This window comes from Saccostrea echinata, unplaced genomic scaffold, assembly GCF_033153115.1.
Source record: "Saccostrea echinata isolate AGI-Se365-2 ecotype Australia unplaced genomic scaffold, CSIRO_AGI_Sech_v1 ptg000062l, whole genome shotgun sequence".
Classification (NCBI taxonomy): domain Eukaryota; kingdom Metazoa; phylum Mollusca; class Bivalvia; order Ostreida; family Ostreidae; genus Saccostrea; species Saccostrea echinata.
In genome coordinates this window covers 5,628,439-5,654,878 of record NW_026889811.1, presented here as the reverse complement: position 1 = coordinate 5,654,878, position 26,440 = coordinate 5,628,439, and the positions used below count along the sequence as shown (strand labels likewise).

The 26,440-nt window shown below is 32.5% G+C and overlaps 1 protein-coding gene across 1 annotated transcript in view; it reads left to right on the top strand.

The window, feature by feature from the left end:
- The first annotated feature begins 887 nt into the window (after positions 1-887).
- Positions 888-26,440, top strand: part of LOC133175543 (ubiquitin carboxyl-terminal hydrolase 32-like) — a 42,312-nt gene continuing 16,759 nt past the window's right edge. Inside the window, exons 1-21 of the mRNA XM_061310661.1 lie at positions 888-1,074; positions 4,401-4,528; positions 6,185-6,290; positions 6,513-6,631; positions 6,865-7,024; positions 7,173-7,304; positions 7,803-7,910; positions 8,166-8,281; positions 8,597-8,671; positions 9,585-9,668; positions 9,835-9,896; positions 13,208-13,313; positions 17,807-18,208; positions 18,564-18,704; positions 23,328-23,475; positions 23,645-23,814; positions 24,172-24,250; positions 24,385-24,459; positions 24,634-24,772; positions 24,879-24,984; positions 26,098-26,201. Of these exons, the coding sequence (XP_061166645.1) occupies positions 1,017-1,074; positions 4,401-4,528; positions 6,185-6,290; positions 6,513-6,631; positions 6,865-7,024; positions 7,173-7,304; positions 7,803-7,910; positions 8,166-8,281; positions 8,597-8,671; positions 9,585-9,668; positions 9,835-9,896; positions 13,208-13,313; positions 17,807-18,208; positions 18,564-18,704; positions 23,328-23,475; positions 23,645-23,814; positions 24,172-24,250; positions 24,385-24,459; positions 24,634-24,772; positions 24,879-24,984; positions 26,098-26,201 (2,618 nt within the window). The 5' untranslated portion in view covers positions 888-1,016. The remainder of the gene's footprint in view (positions 1,075-4,400; positions 4,529-6,184; positions 6,291-6,512; positions 6,632-6,864; positions 7,025-7,172; positions 7,305-7,802; positions 7,911-8,165; positions 8,282-8,596; positions 8,672-9,584; positions 9,669-9,834; positions 9,897-13,207; positions 13,314-17,806; positions 18,209-18,563; positions 18,705-23,327; positions 23,476-23,644; positions 23,815-24,171; positions 24,251-24,384; positions 24,460-24,633; positions 24,773-24,878; positions 24,985-26,097; positions 26,202-26,440) is intronic.

The following is a 26,440-nucleotide window of genomic DNA, read 5'->3' as shown; positions in this document are numbered from 1 at the left end:
TTACCACAGTTCACTTTTATATATAACTTGCCTCAGGAGTCTGAAAACGTTTTTTCTTGATTGATATGCTTAAGTTTAACAGAAATTGGAAGAGGTCAAATATTGGTAAAGGTCAAGTAGTTCACATTTAGAATGAAAAGGGAGAATATGAACAGTGATCAATTTCATAAACTGTAAGCATTTAAAAAATGTGAACACAGCTTCAGATGTGATTAATTGTGGGAATTTGATGTTTGATACTGATAATTGTAAGATCAGATCTAATTTTTACTTCTATGCTTCCTATATGTTTGAAATCATTTTGGTGCAGTGACCAGGATCAAAATGTCAAGATGACTCTTAAAAAAAAACGTTGACGTTCTTCAACATTAGTGATTATTGTCTAAATTGATTGAAATTTGTCAGAGTCTCAAATTGTGTCACAACAATGATTTATTTGATGCCCATGGTAATGGTGACTAAGCATCAAAATTCTGAAAGTTTACCGTGTTCATCAGCATTATGCATGTTTGGAGATCACTGTAACAGTAAAATCTGTTGATGTTAGTTGATTTTCAAGTGATTCAATGTAATAAATATCGATATAATCTTCCAGTGCAATGGCAGATTTAAGGTCATAAGCAGCTTATAACTCTTCTGTGAAATCCCTATTTTATGACATCACTGGGCTTCCATACAAATGCAAATATAGGTCAAGAAGTGTTGATGTTTACATTGAACTTGAATCTAAAGGACAACTCTAATGTAGAACACCCCTTTCGTCTGCTAACAAATGAATAATAATTAAGTATGCTTTATGACTGACAAAGACCAGGGACAAAAGTTTTCTAATTACACGATTTAAACGATGAAACATAAAGGGATTTGTTTTAGTCGGAGTAGCGTAAATCTCGCGAGATGTCATTATCGTCGCGTGATGTAAGATGGACGACAGATTCAGGAACTTCGCAAAAATTTATAAATAATGATGCATAGTTATGATACGTGTTATGTATAGAATTAACTTATAAATCAAAATGGGAGGCAAGGAATCTAAGCTTCAGTACTTTCCTTTCGAGGAGGCATGCAGACGGAGTAAGTAAACATGAACCATAATATTATTATGTCACATAGCATTTTCTCCATGAACCTATCCTCAATATTTCGAAATGTTCGTCTACATGGTCTATTCTTTTTGAAATCGATTTTGTACAATGTAGAATAAAATATGATTTAGAGATATGGATGTTGAATTAAGTAGTAAATCATAATATAAACGTTTTCAGAATTATTATGAGAATTCAATATGACAGAATAAGCTCTCTCATTTATATACATCTTATGTGTATTCAAAATTTTGAATACCGTAAGTAAACATACACATGGTTCATTCAACAACACAGTATAAAAGTTGTGAATTAATTGTGAAAAGAAGTCATGGTGTAGAGATTGTTTTTCATCAAATATTGTGGAAACAATTTTTCTCCTGTTGTTAGACGTCTTATAATGAAGGCTGTACAGGTGTAAATTACATCTTTACTAAAATACAGTCAAACCTCATTATTGCAAAGTCAATGGGACTGAGAAAAAATGTCAAGATAACTAAGGAATAGAGATATTGAGGTTAAAATATATAAAAAGTGGTATTTGAAGTGTTTTGATATTCATGATATTGAAGTTCAACTGTACAGCTGTAGATTATTTTGCAGAGAACTCCTGCATGTGCGGATAAGGAGAGGAGCCAAAATTAAATTAAAAGTGAGATGGGATAGAAGAAAAAATAATCTGATTAAAAAAAAAAAACAAAGATACACATGTAGGTTAATATTTAATAGTTAATTCATGTGCTCATTTTTTCTGCTGCATATGAGTAAAATCTTGTCAGAAAACCAATGTCTTATCAGTTTTCATAGAAATTTATTATTCTTCACATTTGGTATTTTTTTTCAATGAGGTAGAGTTGGGAGGGGGTTCTATGTGTCCCATAAATCCTCTATTAGTCCAATCCACATTTGCAAAAGTTGTGTCCCTTTGCAGGGTCAACCAAAAGGTCAAAAGGGAAAGAAACAACAATTCTCCTCTTTATGCTACCAAACATTTTGGGTGTGCTCCAATAAATCCAGTGTGTTTAATTTTTTCTTTCAATGTTTTGGGTAGCCCCATCTTGAGGCAATCACTATACAAGAAGCAAAGATTTTTTCCAGTCAAATGACAAAGTTAACAAACCAACTACAAAGGCTACTGTAAGGATTCCATGGGTTTTTTTCCCCAAAGATGGTGGCCAAGGGACATACACTTTTAAAAGTGTGGATTCAACTGTTGAAAATTATATGACACCAATTGAAATATGACACCAACCATTCCCAAGGAGCCTAAATCTGTGTTAAATGCTGAAACAAACAGAAAACGGAATATCATGACATCTTGTGTAAGCAGCACCTGAGAGGTACAGGTGTGACTGAATCACATCATCAGTTGTCTTTAAAATCAATAAGCTTACTTCATTTACCTGTATTTACAGTGATACTCTAGCAGTATGTGTAAACACTGAGACAATCGACAATGAAACTTTAACATGTTAAAAAATACACTTGTAAATACATGCATACAGTACATGCTGAAAGCATAATTTTTTACTAAAAGAAGACAAGTATAATTAACTTTATCAAATGTACCAATTATAATAATTTTTTTTATTTGGTATGGTGCATTTTTGATCTTCCTTAAGAATCTTTTTTCTAACTGTTTGGTCCTAGTCATTGAATGCAAGGAGGAAAGAGAGAGGAGAAAAGCATAAACCTATAGTTTTCCAGCATGAGTTTTTTATTCTTCCATGCACAGATTGACAGTGGTTAATCTTTTCTGTGCTTATTCATATAATGGCTTGTGCCTTTCAAATATAATATTTTTGGTATATGACTGCACAAAAAGTAACATTAGCAATTTCAGCATAAAATGTTTTGAAATATCAATTTCAGTTGGAATTTATTTTTCCTATTAGGAAGTTCCTCATATTTCTACTGGTATCCCACATTATCATGATTATAGAATATTACTACAGATGTTAAATAAATGGTAATCAAGTTCATTGAAAAAAAAAACATGTAAAATAAGATTGATAGACTTTATTATGTATTAATATTCCCCAAGGATAAATCTACTTCAAAAAATGTTGATTGGTTGTCTCATTTGTGTAATTCGTACAAAGAATGGCATTATTTAGCCATGTAATGGTTATGTATTTGTTTAATTAGTGTAGGGAAATTTACCAATAATTACAGATAATTGTGGCTTTACACAGTGGAGGAAAATCAATAATGTACTCAGGGCTCCATCAGTAATGGGGAAGTTATCTTAGTCTTACCAGATAATTGCGGATCTCTGTCCCTTTTTTTATAATTATTTTTTTTATTCTTTATTATTTCAAGCAACCATTTATTTGCTCGATTTCAGCAGAGGGAGAACTGCTTTTGTTTTTTAATTGAATGAAAAGTTCATAAGGCTATGAACTTATATATTCTCACACTATTCAGGAATATTTCATAAAATGTTCATGAGATGTTTTAAAATGTTATGTGTGATTTTATTTCTAATTAAACAAAAATAGTTATTTAAATGCCTTTTATTCACTGTCTTTACATGGGGGGTGGGATATGGGGTTGTGGGTTCATCGATTGTGATGTCACAGTTACCGGGATGTTATACATGTAGTAAACAAACAATTTTAAAATACACATTTCTTGTTATTGTTTGTTACTCATGGAATGGAGCAGAAAAGTATTTTTTTCAGTAAGAATCATATAATTATGAGTTTTATGATACCCTTATACTTTAAACCATTTGTTTTCTGCCCCATCTTCTCAAGGGAGACACATTATAGACTGATAGTAAAACTTGGTACCAGAATCTTTAAAATACCGGTAACTGTAAAGTTGAATGGGAAAGCTGTTTCAGTGTTAAGTCATAGTGGTTAAAGCTAAAGATCTCTGGTAAGAACAAAAATAATTAATCTACAATATCCCAACGAAAGATTTTTAACCACAAGGCTTCATAGATAGATTTGGGGGGAGGGAGAGTAGGGGGGAATGACGACATATATTGTTACAGTTTTTTATGATGAGAGTAAGGGAAAATGTGGCAAGCTTTCTTCTTTTATAAATTAGGAAATTTTACAATTTTTTGTTTTTATTATGATATTGAATTTAATAAGATCTCATATCATACATTTTTTTTTGCTTTGTTTGTTTGCTTTATTGTCAAAAAACATTGTTTTTGTTAACTTTGTAAATTCTATAGATGACACAGCATCAAATTCCTGGAGGCTAATGGGATTCCAATAGGCAAGCAAAAGAAGAATATTTATCAAAACTGTTTTCATATCATTAACATTGCATTTAAATGTTCTCCTTTTTTACCAACAGTGAAGGAGACAGAACTTAAACGATCCAAAGATGCCTTCAAAAGGGTGGCCACTCTTGGGGGTCAAATGTCGGACATCGTTTTCTGTCGAGAAGTCTTAGGGGAAGGAGTCCCTCCAGGGATTGCTAATGTAAGTTCTATTTGTTATCCTCTATCTTAGACAAACTATGTCAAATATGCCAAAATATGAAATTTTAAAGGACAAATTAAGAAAAAGATGTCTTACAAGGAAATTTTGGAAGAAACTACAAAAGCCTAGCTGAGTCAATTTCTTGGAATCTGTTTACTGGTATTCTGATTTCTGTGATGATCGTTACATGTTTTTTTCACAAAATCCATTTCTTTCTCCGTTGTCTTACCTGTTTTCTTTTCAAGTAATAATTAGCTATACTTTAAGGAGGCTCAAAACACCCACAGTTTATTTTAGATTTCATTACAGCACCACTTTTTATGAAGATTTCAAATATCCAAATGGAGATTATGATATGATAAATATTTTTTAAAGATTTTTTGAATCTTTCTTGATTTTGGTAAAATGTTTTATTTCAAGTTTCTGATTAATAGTATTGCAGAAATCTCAGTGTTAAGTGATGGATATCATCTACAGATATGTAAGAAATAAATCAACACTTCATAATATTCAATATTATTTTTATTAGAAAAAATAATTTTCTCCCAAAAAAGAATTAATGTGATTATCTTCTTAATCTTTGCATGAATAATTGGAAAATCAGTTATAAATAGACAAGAAATGTATATTAATGAATAACAAGAGACAAATTGAATGAAAACTGTTTTAAGGAAATGAAAATTCCAATTTATAAAATAATTGGAATAAAAAGTCCACTTGCAAGAGTTATCTTTCCTAAATCTCCCTGACTCAAAACACTCAGGAACGGTCGAACATATCAGATTCAGAATAAGCTAAAATTTCTAGAATAAATATACATTTTTCAAAGAAATAAAGACAAGCACACAAACCAACAACAGTACAGTTCTCTAAAAGCACAAGTCAATTATAATTTATTTCAACGAGGTTGCAGATTTCAACTAGAATTTCCTCTATAATTAGGCTACATGTTGTCAGTGGTAGAACTTGCTGCTTTCGCTATGACATTGTACACTACTTGGGTAGCGAAGATTTGACTGTCATTCTCTTTGGTCTCCACTTAAAAGTAACCCTTCTTCGTTGTGATTTAGTTATGAATCCGTTACCAAGTTCCCATTGTTTACAACATCGGATTACATCGCATGTAGTCTATTTTTAGAGCGTTTTAAAGATTTAGATCATCAACAAAGCGAACCTGTACAATTCGTCCCCAGGAGAAAACGGACGAAACAATGGAGGTTTATTTTTCTGTGTAGTACGTCATCAAAAAGTGGTGTAATGAGCCTCCTTAAGTTAATTTTATTGCAGTATGGATTATTACAATTTTTATCCTTTTGTGCAAATAGTAAAATTGATATTTCTGTGAAAATAAAGCTATATATGCTGAAACCTAATCTTATTATTTATACATTGATTGAGCATATTTTAATTTCTTCCCTTTACTATATTATTTGATTTTAAAATCTGATTTCCTTTATGAAAAGTATTTCCTTAAATGAAGGGATTATCACTCAATCTGACTATAAAGCCAGATCTCTATTTACGCTATCACAATACCCGGTAGATAGAGCTAAAATAGAGCATAAATAGAGGTCTGGCTTTAGTCAGATTGGATGATCACTGAGCTACAGTCAAAGACATGTGCATTTTCCCCCATTTTTTCCCCATGTGTTCTAGCTTCTGTACAGAGGATTTGGAGGCACCTCTAAAGGGCTTTCTCTGAAGGACTTATTGTGTGGGCTCGTTATTCTCACCAAAGGCTCTGTGGAGGAGAAAATAAAATGTGAGCTTTAGAAAAAACATTCAATACACATTATATAAAACCAAAAAAGAAAAGGAGAAAAACAAAACATCCAAATCAAACAATGCAAACATCACAGTTATTCATAACATGTCTTTCAAATGCTGAATGACTTCACTTTGTCAAAATATCAAAGAAAAGTGAATCACCATGATTTATTTTCAGAAGTTTAACATAAATGTTTTTTTTTAAATTTTTGTGTAGTCCTGTTTGGGATGTATGCTGATGACAGTTACTCCTTCGTACAGAAGGAGGAAATGGACCGATTGGTTCTGGAGTCTGAGGGACAGGTCTCCAGTGCTCTGTCTGACCTCTTTATGGAGGTATAAACCCTGATTCCAAAATTTGTCATAGAAAGAAAAACTAATTTTGATTACCCACTGTATAAAATGTTTTATATGAATATTGGTACTGCAATTAAATTCCATATTTGTATGAAAATTTATTATATCCCTCTATACATGTATATTGGCATATATGCAGTGCCTTTTAAAAATTGAAAATATGTAATGCCAATTTAAGAATTCAAAATGTTTTTCATTGCTTCAAAAAACAGAATGATCAGGTGACCTTTGATTATTTTCGACTGTGGGTGAAAGCTCACCCCGATGCCACAGAAATGACAAAATGGCTGTTGATGGAACCCATGACGGTCAGTCTCTCGGACGACACAGACACACCCACTTTCTATCAAACTCTGGCTGGGGTCACACACTGTAAGTGCTGGTAGTCTCATTCATATCAGCTTCCATTTGAGTCAAATTACAGCATGTAAATATTCTGTGAGGGAACTTAAAAAAAATTGAAACCCCAAAAAGGATGCTCCAGTTTACAAATACGGGTATTATGTGGTTTGTTTTTCAGTGGAAGAGACGGATATTAGTGAACTAGAGAAAAGATACTGGGCTCTGAAGTCGCAATCCAAAAGTGGAAAATTTGACCTTGACACATTCAAGGCCATGGTTTGTCCACCAGTGCCAGAGGCTGTTTGTGAAAGTGAGTACATTAATATGCACTCCTCTATTATAATCATTTGTCCACAATATATATCTTAATTAAATATGTTTGAGTTTATAACTGGATGGTAAAGTTAGATCTCCCTTTATATGAATGGAATAAAGGAGAAACATAGAGTTTGATGATTCAAGTTTTGTGAGCTAGCTTCCTTGATCTGCAAGACGAGGGAGAAAAATCAATGTTCTAATTAATATCTAATAGACTTTTGCAGATTTTAATGGCAGACTTCCTTTATAGGCAAAATAGACAGAAAAAAAATTGTCAAATTCATATTTGATTGACTTATTTTAGATTCTAATTAATTTTTTTAGTAGGATTGTATTGACACATATTAAAACGTCAGAAAACCTTGTGTCTTCTTTAAATGAATTATGCATATCACACAGGATCAAGGAAATATAGTATAGATTCATGTGATGCAATTTGTGTTCATTTTATGTGATGAAATTTGCATGTCAGTTTACAATTTGCTTGTAGGCCTTTTCCACGCATTTGATGAAAACAGAGATAATCACATAGATTTTAAAGAGATGGCTTGCGGAATTTCAGCTTGCTGTAGAGGACCAGGAACTGAAAGACAAAAATGTGGGCAGCTCAGATTTTTTTTAGCTAAAATAAAAACCTTTACTTTTAAGAAAAGTTTATTTTATGTTTTTAATGGAAATAAATATGCAATATGTGTAAAGCACGTTTACAACAGAAATAGAAATACGAGCTATATTTAATATATTTCTCTCCCATGAATTGATGTTATGTTATAAATATTAAGTGCATGTATATTTATTATAAACATTACATGAAAATGGAAAATATCTAATTAACTTTTTTTCTTTGATTTAGTTTGCTTTAAAGTGTTTGATATGAACCATGATGGCAAGCTGTGTGAGAGGGAACTAGTACAGATGGTCAAGGCTTTACTGAGAATACGAGAGGAGAACCAACCAACAAACACAATGGTAACCATAGCAACCTTTCTAAACAATTATATGTCCAAAAATTAAAAGAAATGAAAGAGATTTGGAATTATATTGATAGAAGTCTACATACATGTACATGTTTATATTTATGTAAAATGTTTATCTCAAACACATGTTCATGTAGATGATGGAAAATTCAAAATCAGTTAAAAGTGTTTTCTTGCTTGAAGGCCAGACATATGTAGATTTCAAGTTAAACATATATGTATGTAAACTTACATATGATGATGAGAGGAAATGGATCTCGTAAAGTTAACATTTTGAGTCATTTTCACTGTTTGAATTATTTAATAGGAGTGTGATCCTTTCTATAACATGGACCCAGAACTTGTAGCAAAAGAGATTCTAGCGAGTCATGATGGAGACAAGGTAAACAATTCACAGCTTTTATTCCAGGGACATTTTGTTTGAAGCCATATCTTTGATATATTGACAAATGCTTGGAAAAGTGCTGTACTTAAACTTTAATTAAAATTTGTTACATGAACACCATTATTGATCAGATGAAAGTCATAAAGTTGTAATCATGCAATAAAGAAAAATCATTGGAACTGGCAATATTTCATCTGGAATGGAAAAAATAGATCCTCTATTTGGAACTTTTTTATGCGGTGAAAACAAATATAAATGCGTAATAGAAGATCAATAAAGCTAAAATGGAAAAATATTTGAAAAATTTATGAGATTGTGAAGTATTCTTTGATTTGGGTATGATAAATGCAGATATTGCAGTAAATTTTCTTTTTGTATTTCAGAATGTGATGCTTGTCTATCATAAATACACATATGAAATGAAAGTATTATAATGATGTCATAAATGTGTGTATTGATGTAATTTTTTTTCCACCAAGTTTTGTTTTAAGGTCAGAGGACACGTTCCTCAATAATATGTAATTTTTTCCAAGAATTTGTCATTAAGGTATAGCTACTTTAATAAGTTTCCTCGCAAAAAAATTAAGGTACCTTACCAGGCTTTTGTGCAAGATACCAGAGGATGATATTTGCTGTATAATCCTATTAGAAATCATTACCATTGCCAATATTACAATTTTTTGGTGTCTTTATCTACATAGACATTTTGAAAACAGTTTAATTATCACAAAATAATGATAATTATGATTTATTTGTGATATATTACGAAGAGATATAAAACAGATATTCGAGCAACGTTTCGTCAGGCCTTAACTGAATTAATTTGCTTTTCCTTGAAGGATGGCTGTTACTTCAGTTGTTACCTTTAGATTTTATGTAATGTACAAAAATGTATTTTTTTTAATAACAGGATGGGTGTCTAACTCAGGCAGAATATTTAGTGTGGACAGTCAACAACACGCTGGCAGATAATTTCCTAGATTTACTCAGTCAGGTTGTTCACTTTTCCTGATCATTTTATTTCAAATTAATGTAACCTTTTGGGCAGTGTTTGATCTAGAAAAGTAAAACATATGCAAGAGAATAAAAGAAATACTAATGTAAATTTGATTATTCTAGAGTAAAGTACATGTAGTAATATGCAGTATTATTTTTTTAAGATATGCCATTTGGTTATGGGCCTTAAACCTCAAACAAAAGAAGAGGAAGGGGAGATAATCAAGTAAGATATTACACAAACTTAACTGGTTCAAATATTCATTCTTAGTCTTTCACATGTTAAAAAGTTGTGTTGCTATTACTGAATATGATTTATGTTGTCTTTGTTAAATTACTTGGGCCATTGGCACCAGTGAGCTAATCTGATCAAATTTCTGGTCTGCTGTGTAACTCAACTTGTTGCATGTTGACTGTAAACTTTTTAAAAATCTTCTCAAGAAACACTCAAGAAAAGATGAAACCAATGTACCCTCATAAATACTTCCTTTAGGAGATGGTTTAAACTTTATTCAATCGTTGGCCCTTAAAAAAGAAAGGGGTTGGAAATGAGGATAACAAATATGCATGAAGATCTTAAAAATATTTTTCATTCAAGAACAGCAGTTCCAAAATTAGTCAAATTGATATGCAAAATGTAGATGCAAGTGTGTTCAAATCATAGCCCACAGGGGCTACACATGCATACCTGTCAACTCTCCCGAATTTTTCGGGAGTCTACCGATTTTTAACCATCCCTACCGATCGTCTACCGAATTTTTTTTTAACTGCCTTTTCTACCGATTTTGAAAAAATCCGGATTTTTTACCTACTTGGGTTCGTAAAATACCGACATGTCAACAAAAAAATGGAGGTCATCATGACCGTCATGGAGTGTTTATCGGTAGATAATCTGTTTATTGCCACTGATAACAGGTAATCAACAAGGTGTCAACTGTGCTACCAGATGTAATTGCAGTTGCAATTGCTCCTTATTCTCATTAAAAGTGTATATTATCAAAGACAGATATGCCAGATGTAAAAATTTTGCAAAAAATGACGGTAAATAACGATATGGATGTACTTGATACTTTGCTGCAAATAAGTTTACAAGTACCCAAGACAAAACAATTCCTCCATAAACAATACAGTGATCAGGAAAGATATAACTACAGTACTCTATTATTAATTTAACGAGGAGAGGGGAACAATTTCATGGAAGCTAATAATGAAGAGTCTGAAGAGTTCCCCACAGAGATTCAATGTCTTAGTAAATCCTGCATCAACATCAGCATATAAAAGCCTCTGAAACTACAGAGCAGCATGACAGTGCCTTTAGAAGACTTCTTTGAATTTACATAGCTAAACAGGGTAATAAATTTTTAAATTAAAATATAGAATTAGCATCATAGAACATTACTACAATAAAGCATTAGATTTAAAAATTCTGATATATGTTATGAGATTATAAGAAAAAACACAGGGTCTGAGAATCCATGTATTCCATTCATACTAGATTACACATTATTTTAAAGAATATAAGCATTAAGTTTTGACAATTATTTCAATTTCAGATCTTTAAATCCAGGACACAACTCTTGCTCCTTAGACTTAGTGAGAAAAATCCATTCATCCATCTATTAAAAGCTGGAAGCTCAGACTGTCTGCAGAACCTTATTAATTTTTCTGATTGCCAAGTTAAACTTTGACATTTGCCATGAGTATTATTCAAATGACACTCTTATGTACAGGCAGAATATACATTGAAGAACATGTATTTTTATAATTTCAAAAATCACATTGTACAAGTTTCTAAACAATGTATGAATAAAAAGTAAATTTTATGAATAAACATGATAAATGATAATAATATTAATAAAAAAGTTTTATCTTGCAAGTTGTTTATTTTTGTTTTATAATACAGTGAAATGCGTGAATTTTTGTGTTTGCAAAGGTCGTCACGCGTTTTCTCCCCCAAAAAGTTTTGGCCATGTTGACAGGTATGCACATGAGTTCAGAATTTCATACTGGAATAATATATATGCTGGAAAAGTTTTCATAAAGTTTACTTTAAGAACTTAAAATTTAGCACAGCTGCTTCTTCAACTAATAAATGCAATCATGAATTAGCACACTAGAGTTTTAACAACAACATGTATAAGCTTTAATTATATATTAGCATGTAAAATATATAAATCAGCAGACAAGAACCAGCATGAAAGACACTAAAATATGATTACATGTACCACTAAAATACAATGTAAGTATGTTTACAGTAGTGGGTTTAATATTCTAGCATCCCCATGTAGTGTAGATAAAAAATTATTCAAGTCGTGGCCGTAGGGCTAGGGTGGGGGCACCATGGAGAGTTAAAGACACAATCTTTAAAAGTCTTCTTTTTAAGGGGAATCAGGATGTTGAGGTGAGATATATGTAATTCAATTATTTTCATATTTTGTATGTATATTAAAAAAGCATGTCTTTCATACTTTAATGCAGTTCCTGCATCAGGTTCTAACTTAAAAAAAGAGATATTGCATGACAAGTTTTAGTCCTTGAGTATTTATATAGAGTTTGATTGATTCTTCAACCTTTATAATTCTGTCTGTAAGGGGGGATTTTAAAGCACTATTAAAAAATACATGAGTTCAATAGTGGACATCTACAGTAAAACACACTTATAGCAAAGATGCATATAACGAATTGACACTTACAGTGAAGAGATTGTAATTCCTGTGACTTTAAAATATATTGTAAACTTAATGGGTATGACAAATTACACTTACATGTATAACGAAGCAAAAAAGTCTGTCCCTGGCACTTTGTTATAAGTGTTTTATATCTATTTGATATTTTAAAATATGAATTGAGTTAAAGATTTAAAGGGCAGAATGCATATACATGGAATAAATTGCTTACTTTTCAAGTGAATTTAAATGAAGTTAATTAAAATTAGAAGAAAACATGCCATTCAATATTCAAACAGGGCACAACTGTATTACATACATGTATAACTACATGTAGGTTAAAAATACCCATATTTAACTTTTCCAATTTAAAAAAAAACAGAAAAACTCTATGACTTCACATGAAACTTTGGAAGTATAATATAGTCGAGATACATAGACACCTCTACTATAGTACCAGTCATGCTAAAGAGTGAAAAATATACATTGTATTTAAGATGCATATGCTCCTTTTTCCAAACGAACTTCACCATGCTTGGACAATGATCAGCTTTAAAGCTGTAGTCAGCTGTACTTGACTAGTCTTTATCTTATTTAATATATTAACAGCAAAATGCATGATATCACTGACTTGCTAGACAAGGGAGACAGGGGATTGGATCTGTCAATTTCATAAACTTATACAACTGTATTTCATTTATCTACATGTACATCATTTACATGTATTTGTAAGGAATAAAAGTATGACTCATGTGAGCATTGTGGGCCATGGATCTTTTGATTAGAACTTTGGTCATTGTAATTGCAGTAATACAAGAGAAGAAATTTTTAGGTCAGGAGAGCTGATTAACAATTCATTTTAAAATTGTAGGCAGTGGCTCCAGAGAGAATCCAAGAAGAGTTTTGAGATAGGTCAGGTATGGTACCTGATCAGCATGACATGGTGGAATTCCTGGATTGAATACGTCCAACCACCGGTATGTTTTAACACTTAAATGACCTAACATTCTTTTTTCTTCTAATTTTGTAATCTTAGTTATTCATTCCGCATTTCACTTAATCACGGTTAGAATTATATTGGAACTTTTTGCCTGCTAGAAATCTTGCAAAAATCTAATTAGACATGAAAAAAGCTAACCTGAGCCAAGGCTCGCTTGAATTTTTCTGATTGAAAAGTGTCTGGTATTTTTCATTGTTTTTTTTTTGTTGTCTTTAAACTTCTCACATACCAGAAACCAATTTTTAACCAAACAAAGGGAGTTGATTATAAAATTTTAAAAAAGCATGGGAACTTTAACCAGAGGCTCATGGACTACATCTCTCACCTGAGCACTGTGGCTATGAAAAAAGCAAAGATCCATTCAGTATTGAAAAGCTTAAATGCATAAGAGGTCCCAACCTATCCCTAAAGGGGGGGGGGGTATGATTTGAACAAAATCGAATCTACACTAACTAAGGATGCTTACATATTTATTTGACTAAAATTAGTTCTGGAGAAGATAAAATTGTGAAAAGTTAACGACAATGATGACGACAGACAATAGACAAATTGCTATCTGAAAAGCTCACTTGAGCCTTGACTCAGGTGAGCTTAAAATCTTATTAAAATCTTCCGTGGAAGAACAGGAAAGAATATGGTGTTATGTTTATAAAATTATAAAAAGATTCAAATTTGTTCAAGTCATGGCCATTTGGGCTTGGGTGGAGCTACCATAGTGGGGAAAGGTTTGACATATGAATAGGAAAAAATTCTTCATCTGAAGAACAGCAAGGCCACATTACTCATATTGATACAACAGCAAATCCCATTTAGAGAAAATTCAAATTTGATCAAATTTCCCTAAGGCTAGGGTTGGGTCACAAAATGGGGGCAAAATTTTGTAAAGTAAAACTTTTTATGTATGAACACTGATACATGTATAGTGAATTTACAGATATAACAAAGATTTTTGAGATCCCCAGCAAAATTCTTAACAAATCCTATGGCTTGTAAAATTTGTAAGTTACAGTTATAATAAACAAATTTACAGATATAACGAATTGATTTTGTATCCTGTATATAACGGATTTTTAAGATCACAAAATTTAAATTACCGGTATTGAACTGACATTATTGTTCATAAGTATTTATGTTTGAAAGAATGAGTGCACTTTAGAGTGTCATTTGGAGCCTTTTCGGCCACCCATTTTTAGCCTTAAATTAGACTATATTGCTAAATTAATCTATGATTATTGTGCATACATATGCTTCTGATATTTATACTTCGAATTTTTTGTTAAACATATTGCTATAATTCCACACAACGTCATTGAAAAGAACATGTATAAGCCTTAAATTCCGGAAATTTGAACTGGACCACTTTCGAATTTAAGGTACCCGCAAATGGGCGGAGATATTTAAATCGCATGGAAGCATAGAAGTGGAATGTAAACATTTGCACATTATTTCCAGATTGATTCTACAGTATGAATTTAAATGGAGGAGAGAAAGATTGTGTAGTTTCATGATTCACACAAATAATAAATGATTCATGGCCATACATATTGATCATTTTCATGATTCGTATCCATATGTTTGATGCCTAGCACTGAATTAGATCAATCTTAAGGACATACGCAACGTAGTTTGAACTTTATTGTCTTTTTCCCTGGAGTTGAAGAGTTCCAATACTTAAAGGAATTGTGTGCTACATTTGTTTGTCTATATAATATATATGCTGTTGTACACGTCTTCTAAAACTAGTGTGGATAAACAAAACATCTAGAATATGTGTTTAGTAATTTTTTTGTATTTTTCTTTGAATTATACAAGAATTTTCATCAATTGATATCTTTTCAAAACCCCTGGTAATGCATGCTGATTTTTTGTCGACGAACATCTGATGGCACTATAATCTTAAATTAAGAATATCTTGAAAAATTATCAGTAGGTAAGGTACGTTACGTATGTCCTTAAGTTTTCGCATATGATAAAAAATGCCCCCTCTTTTTTCTTTAGCTTTATCATTTTTTGTTTTATATGCTGAATGCTTTTCAATTCAAAGAATGAATGTATGTTTTAAGAAAGATTCACATTCACATGACTTCGATGTCACACTACATTTAATCGTAAATCACTGTACATGTAGTACGTAGAGTAATACAAACGTGTAGTGAAACAAATTATACATGTATGTAGTACTCACGGTGATACATATTTTATTATATGCATGTATAGATAAATTACATTCGGAAATGAAATAAAATTTTAACTTAAAATTTGGGTTGCTAGGTTAACATGAAAACTCCAAGAAATACAAACTATCTGTAATTTAAATTAACATTTTATTGACGGAACAAGTATATTTCAGATTAAAAAACATGGTCAACGAAAATTCTACAACGTTACTATATCGATAATCACTCGCTTATGTCTTCAATATCTCTTTCATTTTGGCAATCCAAATATTGTCAGGTATGATACTAGTGTTTAGGGATGTGTCTGTAGATGCCTGCAGACCATAATACAGAGGCGACATGAGCTAACATAGCTACATACTAATCGTGCACTTGATTTGCACTGGCAATACCAGAATTTCCTTTAAAATACCAAACGAAAAACACAATTTAGTGAAAGAAGACAAGGTAAACTTTAAGACCCTAATAAAATTTTCGCAAAATTCTTCATTATTTTGAAGTTGTTCAGGTCGGTACAAACGATGAGATTTGTAGTTACTAGTATTATACAAGTATTATATTTGTATTATAATACTTTCCTGTACACACGTTTATACGTTTTATTAGATTGTTAATAGACTTTAGGGATTTCTACGTGTTTCCCTCGCAATATCTTTCTCTCTCTCTCTCAATAATGGAAAACGAGGTTCTGTTAGCAGTATCTGTTATCGTATTATGTACTGCATTAAAACTGAAAAAAAAAACATTGTAATGGAAACAGGGGCGAAACACTCGTATATGTACTTGGTGCACACAATGCATCGCTAGATGAGGTTCAAAGAGAAGACCCCAGTAGTTATAAAAACTTCTTTAGAATAGATAACGCTGCATTTGAGCAACTTTTACAATTACATGTTACTCCTTTTGATCTTCTTCCCATAAAACAACGAGTTTTTCGATATTTTTACTGCTAAAGTCAACCATTATTTACCACGTGCTTTTTTTTTGTTATGATAAAAATAGGATGTCCACAATGTGATTGGTTTAAAAATGAAAGGTAATTTAAGACTTGTATTAAGAAATAGAGCATTGCCCTATTCTTAATATAGTTTTATAAGATTCGAAAAATCTTAGGATTCACTGTATTAAAAGTCTATACATAGTCAGATTTTGTACTTAAATACATATCCGTGTGTTCAGCCCTGAAGTCCATTGACAGACACAATGAAAGCATATCAAACAGTGGAATGTCACGTGAGTAAAGTGATTATAGTATCAAACAGGTCAAAATAGGTTGACACTCGGTGACCTGTTAATTTAGTAGCTAACCCGACCGTAGTTTGGAGAATTTTTTAAAAAAATTACATATGAGCCGCAAATTGTCCAACATTGCATTTTGGATATGTGTAAGTTTAAATCAAAATACACATTCTGTGCAAATGAGAAGAATGGACAAGTTGTGGCTCGATGTAAACAATGTGGTTGAAAACTGGTATGCATATGAATAACAATAGAAATGTGACTAAACTGCTAGACCCCTGTCGCAAAAACCAGTGTCGCTAGGCATTATTTAATATTTTTATGTGATATAATATATCAAACCCTGCTCTTAAGATATTGTTTAATAATTCTGATTCAAAAAGTTTATGAATTTCGGAAATTTATTATTGGCTAAGTAACGGGATCCAAGTCTCATTGGTTAAATGCACTGATTCTTAAATTCATCAAAAATTTTTAGAATCTCCAAGATATATTTTTTGTATTCAGTATATCCGTGAACATATTTGGCAGTCATACATGAAGGAAATCATGTGTATTGCAAATTCACCATATTTAGTTTAAAGAATTCTTTATACAGATATAACGATTTATGTATATACATGTAGCTAAGTAAATTGAAAGGTCCCAACGACTTCACTAATATGTTGATGGTGCGACCGTTAGGGCGAGCTCAGATATTTATTCAGGTTTAATTTAGATCGGGCTCGATCGTCAAACTGCACCTGACTCTGACGTCACATGATGTCGTATTTAAGTTGCATTTCCAAACCGAAGCCTGAATATTGTTAAAGAACGTTTTATTTAGCTGGGCTAGCTATAATGGAGTTTTACTGTATATGGATATAGAGGGAGAAATCTTGAAAGTCTTTGAGTCCTCTTAAGAACTGAAGAGTCATGGTGACTAAGAATTTTCATACATTGGCTTGCTATTGTACACTTGGACTGTTTACCAAAATGCCGAAATGTTTGTGTTGCACATGCACATGTTTATGTATTTTAATTCTTGATAAGAGAAATTTGTACTTGATTTCAGGTCCAATTGTTAAATGGCAGATTAGATAGTGGAGAACAGGTCAGAATGAATGGAACAGAGGCTATGCACAAAATAACCAAAAGCAAGCATGCCTCAAAAGCTCTACCCTGGGATGATGACTCAGTTATAATTGTGAATATGATAACAAAGGGAAAGAACTCTGAATACAACACTTCAATCAATGGCAGTTTCAAATCCAGCACAATTCCACAAAGGTCCCAGTCTGCTTGCAGTAGTCCAATTAAGACTTGTCTTTCTGCCTCAGACTCTAATGGACTCACAAGTGTTAGTCCAGGCCCCTCCCCAAAGCTCCGCAAAAAAGGACTTCAGCAGACGAATTCTCATCCTGTGAAACCTGGGCCTATTGATAACACCAACCTTATTACTCCTAACAATTCAAAGGTGAAATACTGATTATAGTCTATTCTTAGATTTTTTTCTATTTTATTTATTTATTTTTTGTTGTTGTTGTTGTTGTTGCTGTTTTTGCTTCAGAATAAGTAAAATCAAAACAGTAATAAAAATAACTCACATGTATGTATTTAGAGTGCAGTGAAAAATTATCTTATTTGGAAAAGGTGAGGGGGTACCAAACTAGAAAGAAAGAAAAAAATACCAAGATGTAAAATTGTACATCTTTAAGTCTGACATTATAATCAGTTTGTTTTCCATCAGAAGCTTGCAAAAAATGTGACACAGAAGGATATATGCTTAACTACATTGAATCAATTCCAGCTTATCTGTTTTGGAATTTTAGGTAATAAGTCTCACCAATGAGGGAGGCAGACTACGGAGGGATACCATGTTGGTGAGGGGCAAGGATTTTGAATTGGTGCCTGAAGTGATATGGAGGTCACTGTCAACCTGGTATGGAGGAAATATTGCTCTACCCAGGACAGTAAGTTTTTTTTTTTCACTAAATGTATTGCACAGTTAATTTTATTTGATAACAAGCAAAGATTTCTAAAGTTTTATATTATAACCTCCACAAATAATGTTTGGGTATATAGAAATCACCTTGTTTGTCTTTCTGTCTGTTAGTCTGTCTGTGCAATCTTGTACAGGTCATAACTTTGTAATGTAGAAAAATAAGAAGCTCATACTTGGCATTGTTTAAGATCTAAGAGAGTGTTGTGAGCTTGATTCAAAGTCACTCTGGCAAGTTCAAGGTTACTGCAGAAAAAGTCTAAAATTTGTGTAGTATAAAAACATTGGAAGTTCATACCTTATGCAAATTATGATTTTTACCCAAGATTATTTGATCTAGTTCAAGATCACTTCTTAGAAAAATGTGTAATTCCTGCCTTGACTATATCTTGTAATGGTAAACATTGGAAGCTCATATGTTATGCAAAGGTTGCTTACGACCTGAGGGTATGTACTGACCTTGACCAAGGTCATTCCAGCAAGTTAAAGGTCACTGTCAGAAAATGTCTAATTTTTGTCCGGTCCAAAACACTAATGGAGAAAATTGGAAGTTGATAGTTGACACAAAGATTGCTTAATAACTTTAGGATGTGTCATGATCTTGACCAAGGCCATTTGGCAAGTTGCAAGGCCACTGGCAGAAAAGTGTAAAATTTATGTCCAGTCCATAATTTCCTATTGGAATAACATTGTATATTTATACTCCACACAAATATTACTAATGTCACGATGACCTTGACCAAAAGATATTCTGACAAGTTCAAGGTCACTGGCAAAAAAAAGTGTGTCTAGATCATAACTCTAATGGATAAATAAAAGCACAGAATATATAAGAGCTGAGAGTATTTCATAACCAAGACCCTTATTAACTCTGGCAAGTTCAAGATCATTGACAGAAAAAAGTGTAAATTCATGTCAGGTACATAATTTTCTAGTGGAGAAAAAATTGGAAGTTCCTATTTCACACAAAAATTACTTATGACCACAGAGGGGTGGGTCATTTTCTTGAGCAAAGGTCATTTTGGTAAGTTCAAGGTCATTGTATAGTAGAAAAAATATATCTGGGTATTTAAAAAAAGGTGCAGTAGGGGCTATAATTTTGTGAGGTCATTCACAGTACCTCTAGTTAACATAAGTCGCGGGTTTGCTGACGTCGTTAAAACTGGGTACGCAATTTATATGATTTGGGCGACTTTCTTGTGCACATTTGATTATGACGTCACAATGAAAAAGAAATCTGCGATGATTTTTATGCCCCCGGATCGAAAGATCCCGGGGGTATATTGTTTTTGTCCTGTCTGTCTGTTTGTCTGTTTGTCTGTCTGTCTGTTGTCAACTTTAACCTTGCCCATAACTTTTGATTGGTTGGAGCTATGACTTTCATATTTCACATGTGTATTCCTTGTGACAAGACCTTTCTTTGGGTACCATCATATTTGACCTTTTGACCTTGACCTTGGAGTTTGACCCACTTTTGCAAAATTTTATGAGACTTTAACCTTGGCCATAACTTCTGAACAGTTGGAGCTTGGGGTTTCAAACTTCACATGTGTATTCTTTGTGACAAGGCCTTCTTTTGGATACCAACCACTTTGACCTTTTGACCTTGACCTTGGACTTTGACCTACTTTTGAAAAACTTTAACCTTGGCCATAACTTTTGAATGGTTGGAGCTAGGGCTTTCATACTTCACATATGTAATCCTTGTGACAAGACTTTCCTTTGCATACCAACCACTTTGACCCTTTTGACCTTGACCTAGGAGTTTGACCTACTTTTGAAAAACTTTAACCTTGGCCATAACTTTTGAATGGTTGGAGCTAGGGCTTTCATACTTCACATATGTAATCCTTGTGACAAGACCTTCCTTTGAATACCAATGACTTTGACCTTTTGACCTTGACCTAGGAGTTTGACCTACTTTTGAAAAACTTTTACCTTGACCATAACTTTTGAATGGTTGATGCTAGGGCTTTCATACTTCACATATGTAATCCTTGTGACAAGACCTTCCTTTGGATACCAACCACTTTGACCCTTTGACCTTGAACTAGGAGTTTGACCTACTTTTGAAAAACTTTAACCTTGGCCATAACTTTTGAATGGTTGGTGCTAGGGCTTTCATACTTCACATATGTAATCCATGTGACGAGATCTTCCTTTGGATACCAACCACTTTGACCTTGACCTTGACGTTTGACTTTTATTTAAAAAATTTTAACCTTCACCATAACTTTTGAACAGTTGTATCTAGGTCTTTCAAATTCCACATGTGTTTTCCTCGAGACAAGATCTTTCTTTGGGTATCAACATTTTTTATCTTTTGGCCCGGATTTTGACTTGCATTTGAGAAACTTTAACTTCGACATAAGCTGCCATACGGGGGCATAGTGTTTCACAAACACATCTTGTTGTTTTATTAAATTCTTCAGTATATCATTATTTAGTTATAACTTTTCTTGGAATTGGTAGTTAAGTGTTATATAATTTAAGCAACAACTTATCACAAATAATGAAGACATTTTACGATTTGTATAGTCGATACAATACTTACATAATCATATAACTTTTGTTGGAATTGGTAATTTAGTGAAGAAGGCTTATTACGATTCGAATGATCGACACTGGAATTATTAAAAAACGTTTAATTATTTGTTATCTTCTCGGGCCTTCCCTGCAAGCTTGGAAAAACAAGTGGTTGTTTTTCGGCTTGTCGGAAAGGCCCGAGAAATTGCGATTGATTTGTTTTCACTTGGTATCGCAAAACGATATGGACACAAGATTCATCTGACCTTTTTTCCCTTGATCGTATTTGAATTAACAGTTTGTTTTATTAATAAAGAAGCCATTACTTAAAAAAAATCGCAAACACACCTGTTACATCAAAAGATTAACCTTTATTTTTAAAAAGGGTATTTTTAAAATATATAAATCTACAAGTTTATCATAAATTAAATACTTCTAAGGTACTATGAAACATAAAGACAATTTTTTAGCGACACTGACCTCCTGTAAGGGGACAACTATTTGATTTTGAGGGAGATTGGGATGGCAAATTTTACCGAGTAAGATTGTTTATTTTCATGTCGGTGAAGGACAGATTATTTATTTCTGCTTCAATGAAAAAAGTCTGACAAGCAAAAAAAAAAAAAAGAAAGAAAGAAAAACACCAAAGTTGAAAACTCCCATTGGAGGGGGGGGGGGGGGGGGGTGCTAGAACTAGTCATGGACAGATTATTTATTTTCAAAATTTTCGAGGACAGATTATTTAATTACAAAATCTGTAACCCCCCCACCCCACCCCCCCGAATGAAATGATCGTCCCCTAAGCAATAGCTAGCAATGCTGTTTAATATATACCTACAGATTTTATTCACCAATTTGCTTTCCATGTCCAACAAGTAGAATTTATGTTCTAAAAAATGGCTGTTGATTACGTCAGATAAAATTAATTTTTAAATTCTCATCCCATTTACCCCTCTGAAAATGTGGTATGTAAAAATAAATATTTTGTTTAAATATATACCGAAAATATATTGTATTTAGCCGGTACTATATTTGGCAGAAATTCGATGATTTGAGCGCCTTGCTGAATGGTCTAAATAAAAACATTTTATATACTTGAATTACTTGAATTAGAGGATACCGTTTTCCGCCAGCACGCTGGAAAAGAAAAATACACATCCAAATGTAAGGATACGTCTAATCTACGAAAAAAAGCAAAACAAAAACAAACAGAGAAGAAACGGTAAGAAAACAACACATAAAGAAAGTAAATTGGAAGAAAGAAACTAAAGGATGATTGTTGTTTTACGTCTCTTGCGAGAATTTTCACAAATATAAGACGTACAAAAAACCTAATATGAAGAGAAACATGGCTAATAATCATTTCATTGATATTGAATTATTATGATCAATTCACGGGTCACTTGAAAGCAGATAGACGTGGATTTCTTTTTTATAAAAATTATTTTATCTTATTTTTCTGCACTGAATACCGAATAGACATTCTCGACATCAAGCATGACGTTGCGATATTTTATGACGTCGTTCTTAAAAATGTTACATTTTGCGATATAAAAGCAATTGTCCACATTTAAATTACGCGAAAACTAACCTGAAGACATATTAATTTTTTCACATTGATTTATTTCAAATCAATTCTTTGTTAAAATACCAAAGGGGAAACAATTTCGTCTGCACCATTTAAAAGTTATTGATATTTTTTGAAACAAAATCTTGCCTCAAAACTAGCCGAAAACGACATTTTTCTTATATTATTCAATAGAATAATGTCGAAAATGTAACGACAACAATGGCATGTTTGGGATTTAATTACACAAAAACAATGCAGACGAATTTTATAAAATTTTCAGAGAATATAAAACGAAGGTAGAGGATTCATATAACTAATTTTCATGGTATGTATTCGGACACTTTTAAATGGCCTGCAAACCCGCGACCTACGTTAAATTTGGATTCATTTTAAAATGAGAAAAATGCAATCCTGTTTTGCTTAAGAAAATGTTGCATAGCCAAAATCCTGCACTTTTGTTTTGCAATGTAAAATTCATTTGAACATTACCTTGATTAGGTGATTGCCTCCAAAAACAACAATGGCAGTCCAGAACTGGAGCTGTACCCTGTGACGGTGAAGCTGTTACGACACCAGGTTGTTCCTCAACGTCCCAACCCCACCTCATTCTCAGGGGTCATGTCTGGAATAGGTGGCATGGCCCTTAGTAAGTATTTATTTGCCATTTTAATAGGGACATTGACAAAGGAAATTTGATGTAGTGTTTCTGTAAGGCAATTAATTTGCTTACAGAAAACATGAGAAAAGCATGATTTTTCATTTGATTAATTTATTTGAGGGTATAAAGTTATAAATGACCTTTGAACTCTCTATAGGCATGACAAACTATGTCTCCAGTGCACCACCTATTCCAAGGCGCTATGTTGCTTTTACTGCAACCTTCAGCAAGCAACACACCATACAGCAAGTGTATGAATTTCTCTGTACAAAAGTTCGATTTATCAGGGAGGATATCAGGCTATGGAAGATAGGAAGTAAAGATGATGTAAGTGGTGTTTATCTTTGTAGAAGTTTTTGTTTCTTTTTTATTTCCAAGGAAATCATTGAACGTTTGTTAAACTCACTTAAACTGGATTATCCTCACAATAAAGCAGCAGTGCCTGATTAAATGAAAATGCTTCTAAGATACCAATAATTGTACATGTAAATAATTGCTTTTTGTGCAAGATTACAAATGTGTCAGATCAATTCTTGGTCCCTCATGTGTTTGATATAAAAAAGAAAGTTGTGTTCAGTTCAAGCATCAGTCTAGAACATGCCCTGATTCTTAGTGCCAGAAGTTAACATTAGAATATTGCTGAAGTTAGCTTTGGTAACACCTGAATTTATTTTGTTGACACAGAGCATGACACTCCTAGAAGATGAATCTATGACAGTAGAAGATTGTGGAATAGAAGAAAACCAGTCACTATTGATAGAGGGTACGTTTTGATTGAAAAAACTTAATTTACAATATATGATGTTCAGTCTTGTTTTTTTTTCTGTGAGGTTGTTTTGTGTACATGTAAAATAAGATAATTAAAAAGATAATCAGATATTACAAAACTAATTTCAGTTCGAAACAAGGACCTGACATGGCCTGAAGAAATGTCTCAGCTGGCAAAAAATAAAACATGTCGCAAAGAGCAAGGTAAGGTTTATATTATTAAAAATCAGTTAGTTTGTAACAGGTATTGTATATTTGCATATAAATATTAAATATATATTTGTAGATAAATATTAATTGTTTTATGCATAAAGAAAATTCATTTAAAAAAAACTGTTTTTTTGCAGAAAATATGAATGTTTTATTTTGTCTCTATAGTACCCACCCAGAAGGGAGCTACAGGACTTAACAATCTAGGAAACACGTGTTTTATGAATGCTGCTGTACAGTGTGTGTCGAACACTTGGCCTTTAACTCAGTATTTTATTGGAGGGTTACATCTGTTTGAACTTAACAGGTGAATAATGTTTTTTTGTAAAAATTAACAACCAAGATACTCCATTTTATCCACATTCTACAGCTTTGGAATGTTTTATGTGATGTTTATGATGATTTCTGTGCAGGTCTAATCCTCTAGGGATGAAGGGACATATTGCTCAGAGATATGGAGAACTAGTCAAGGATCTGTGGAGCGGAACCTCCAAAACCATAGCTCCTCTTAAGCTCCGAGTAAGATTACATATTTATAGCTCCTTTTAAGCTCCGAGTAAGATTACATATTCATAGCTCCTCATAAACTCTGAGTAAGATTGCATATCCATAGCTCCTCATAAACTCTGAGTAAGATTGCATATCCATAGCTCCTCATAAACTCTGAGTAAGATTACATATCCATAGCTCCTTTTAAGCTATGAGTAAGATTACAAAACAATATCTCCTTTTAAGCTATGAGTAAGAATACAAAACATCCAAGTAAGGTTACATATTTAAACTCAAAGTATGGTTTCATATTAAATCTCCAAGTGAGGAAATATATTCAGTCTCCACAAGTGTGTAGTAAGGTTGCATATTCAAGCTCAGGATAAGGCTACATACATCTATTTCAGATCCATGTTAGGCTAGATATTTATGCTTCAAGTAAGATTACATACATGTAGTTAATCTCTTAAGTGAGGCTTCATATCTAATCTCTGAGTAAGGCTACATATTGAAGCTCCGAAAAAGGCTATGTATTTAATCTTTGACTAAGGTTACATATTTAAGATCTGAGTAAGGTTACTTAAAAGTTTACATATTTAAGGCTCAAGTAAGGTTACATATTCTAGCTCCATGTAAAGTAATGTAAAATGTAAAGTAACTTAAATATTAAGACAAATTCACAAGTAATCTGTGTAACTTTTTTTTCTTTGGTTCATCATTTTATTCATACATCATAGACTTGAAATTTTATTTAAGATTTACGAATGCAAATTTTTACTTACACAAACTTTGGTGGAATAGCTTTATGACGAATTCTGTAAATGTATTATATTTAGCATGTACGATATTTGGTGGAAATTGATTTTTGAACATGTTAGCATAGATTTGATTTTTATAGCACATTTCTTAGTGTTCTTATGTATGTGTATATGTGCAAGACATTTAGCGATATACTTGAATTAGCGGAAGTTGCTTTCCGCTAAAGGCGCCAAAATGAATACACAGCCAAATGTAATACATTTACAGTATTTATTGATCTTGTACAAAATCTTGCTGTATTTTGAAAATGCATAAGGAAGTTTTGTGAGATATTAAAAATAGTAACATTTCATTGTAATACTAAAGAGAAATGTTGTGTTGCAGTGGACTATTGGTAAATACGCACCACGTTTTAATGGCTTTCAACAACACGACTCTCAGGAATTACTTAGCTTTCTTTTAGATGGTCTCCATGAGGATCTCAACAGGTGAGAGCAGGCAGGCTATGGTTTATGGAATACATGGAGAATATTCAATGTTTTGAAGTTGAATATGGAATTATTTCATGAATGGGACAGGATCTTTTAAAATATTTTTAAGAGTGCCAAGCACAAGTGAAAATACAAAAAAAATCCTGTCTCACAAGTGAAATAAATTCCTTATTCAACTTCTAAATATTGAATTTTCTGTTCATTACATTTTCTTTGATTTTCCCTTTGCCTCCGTC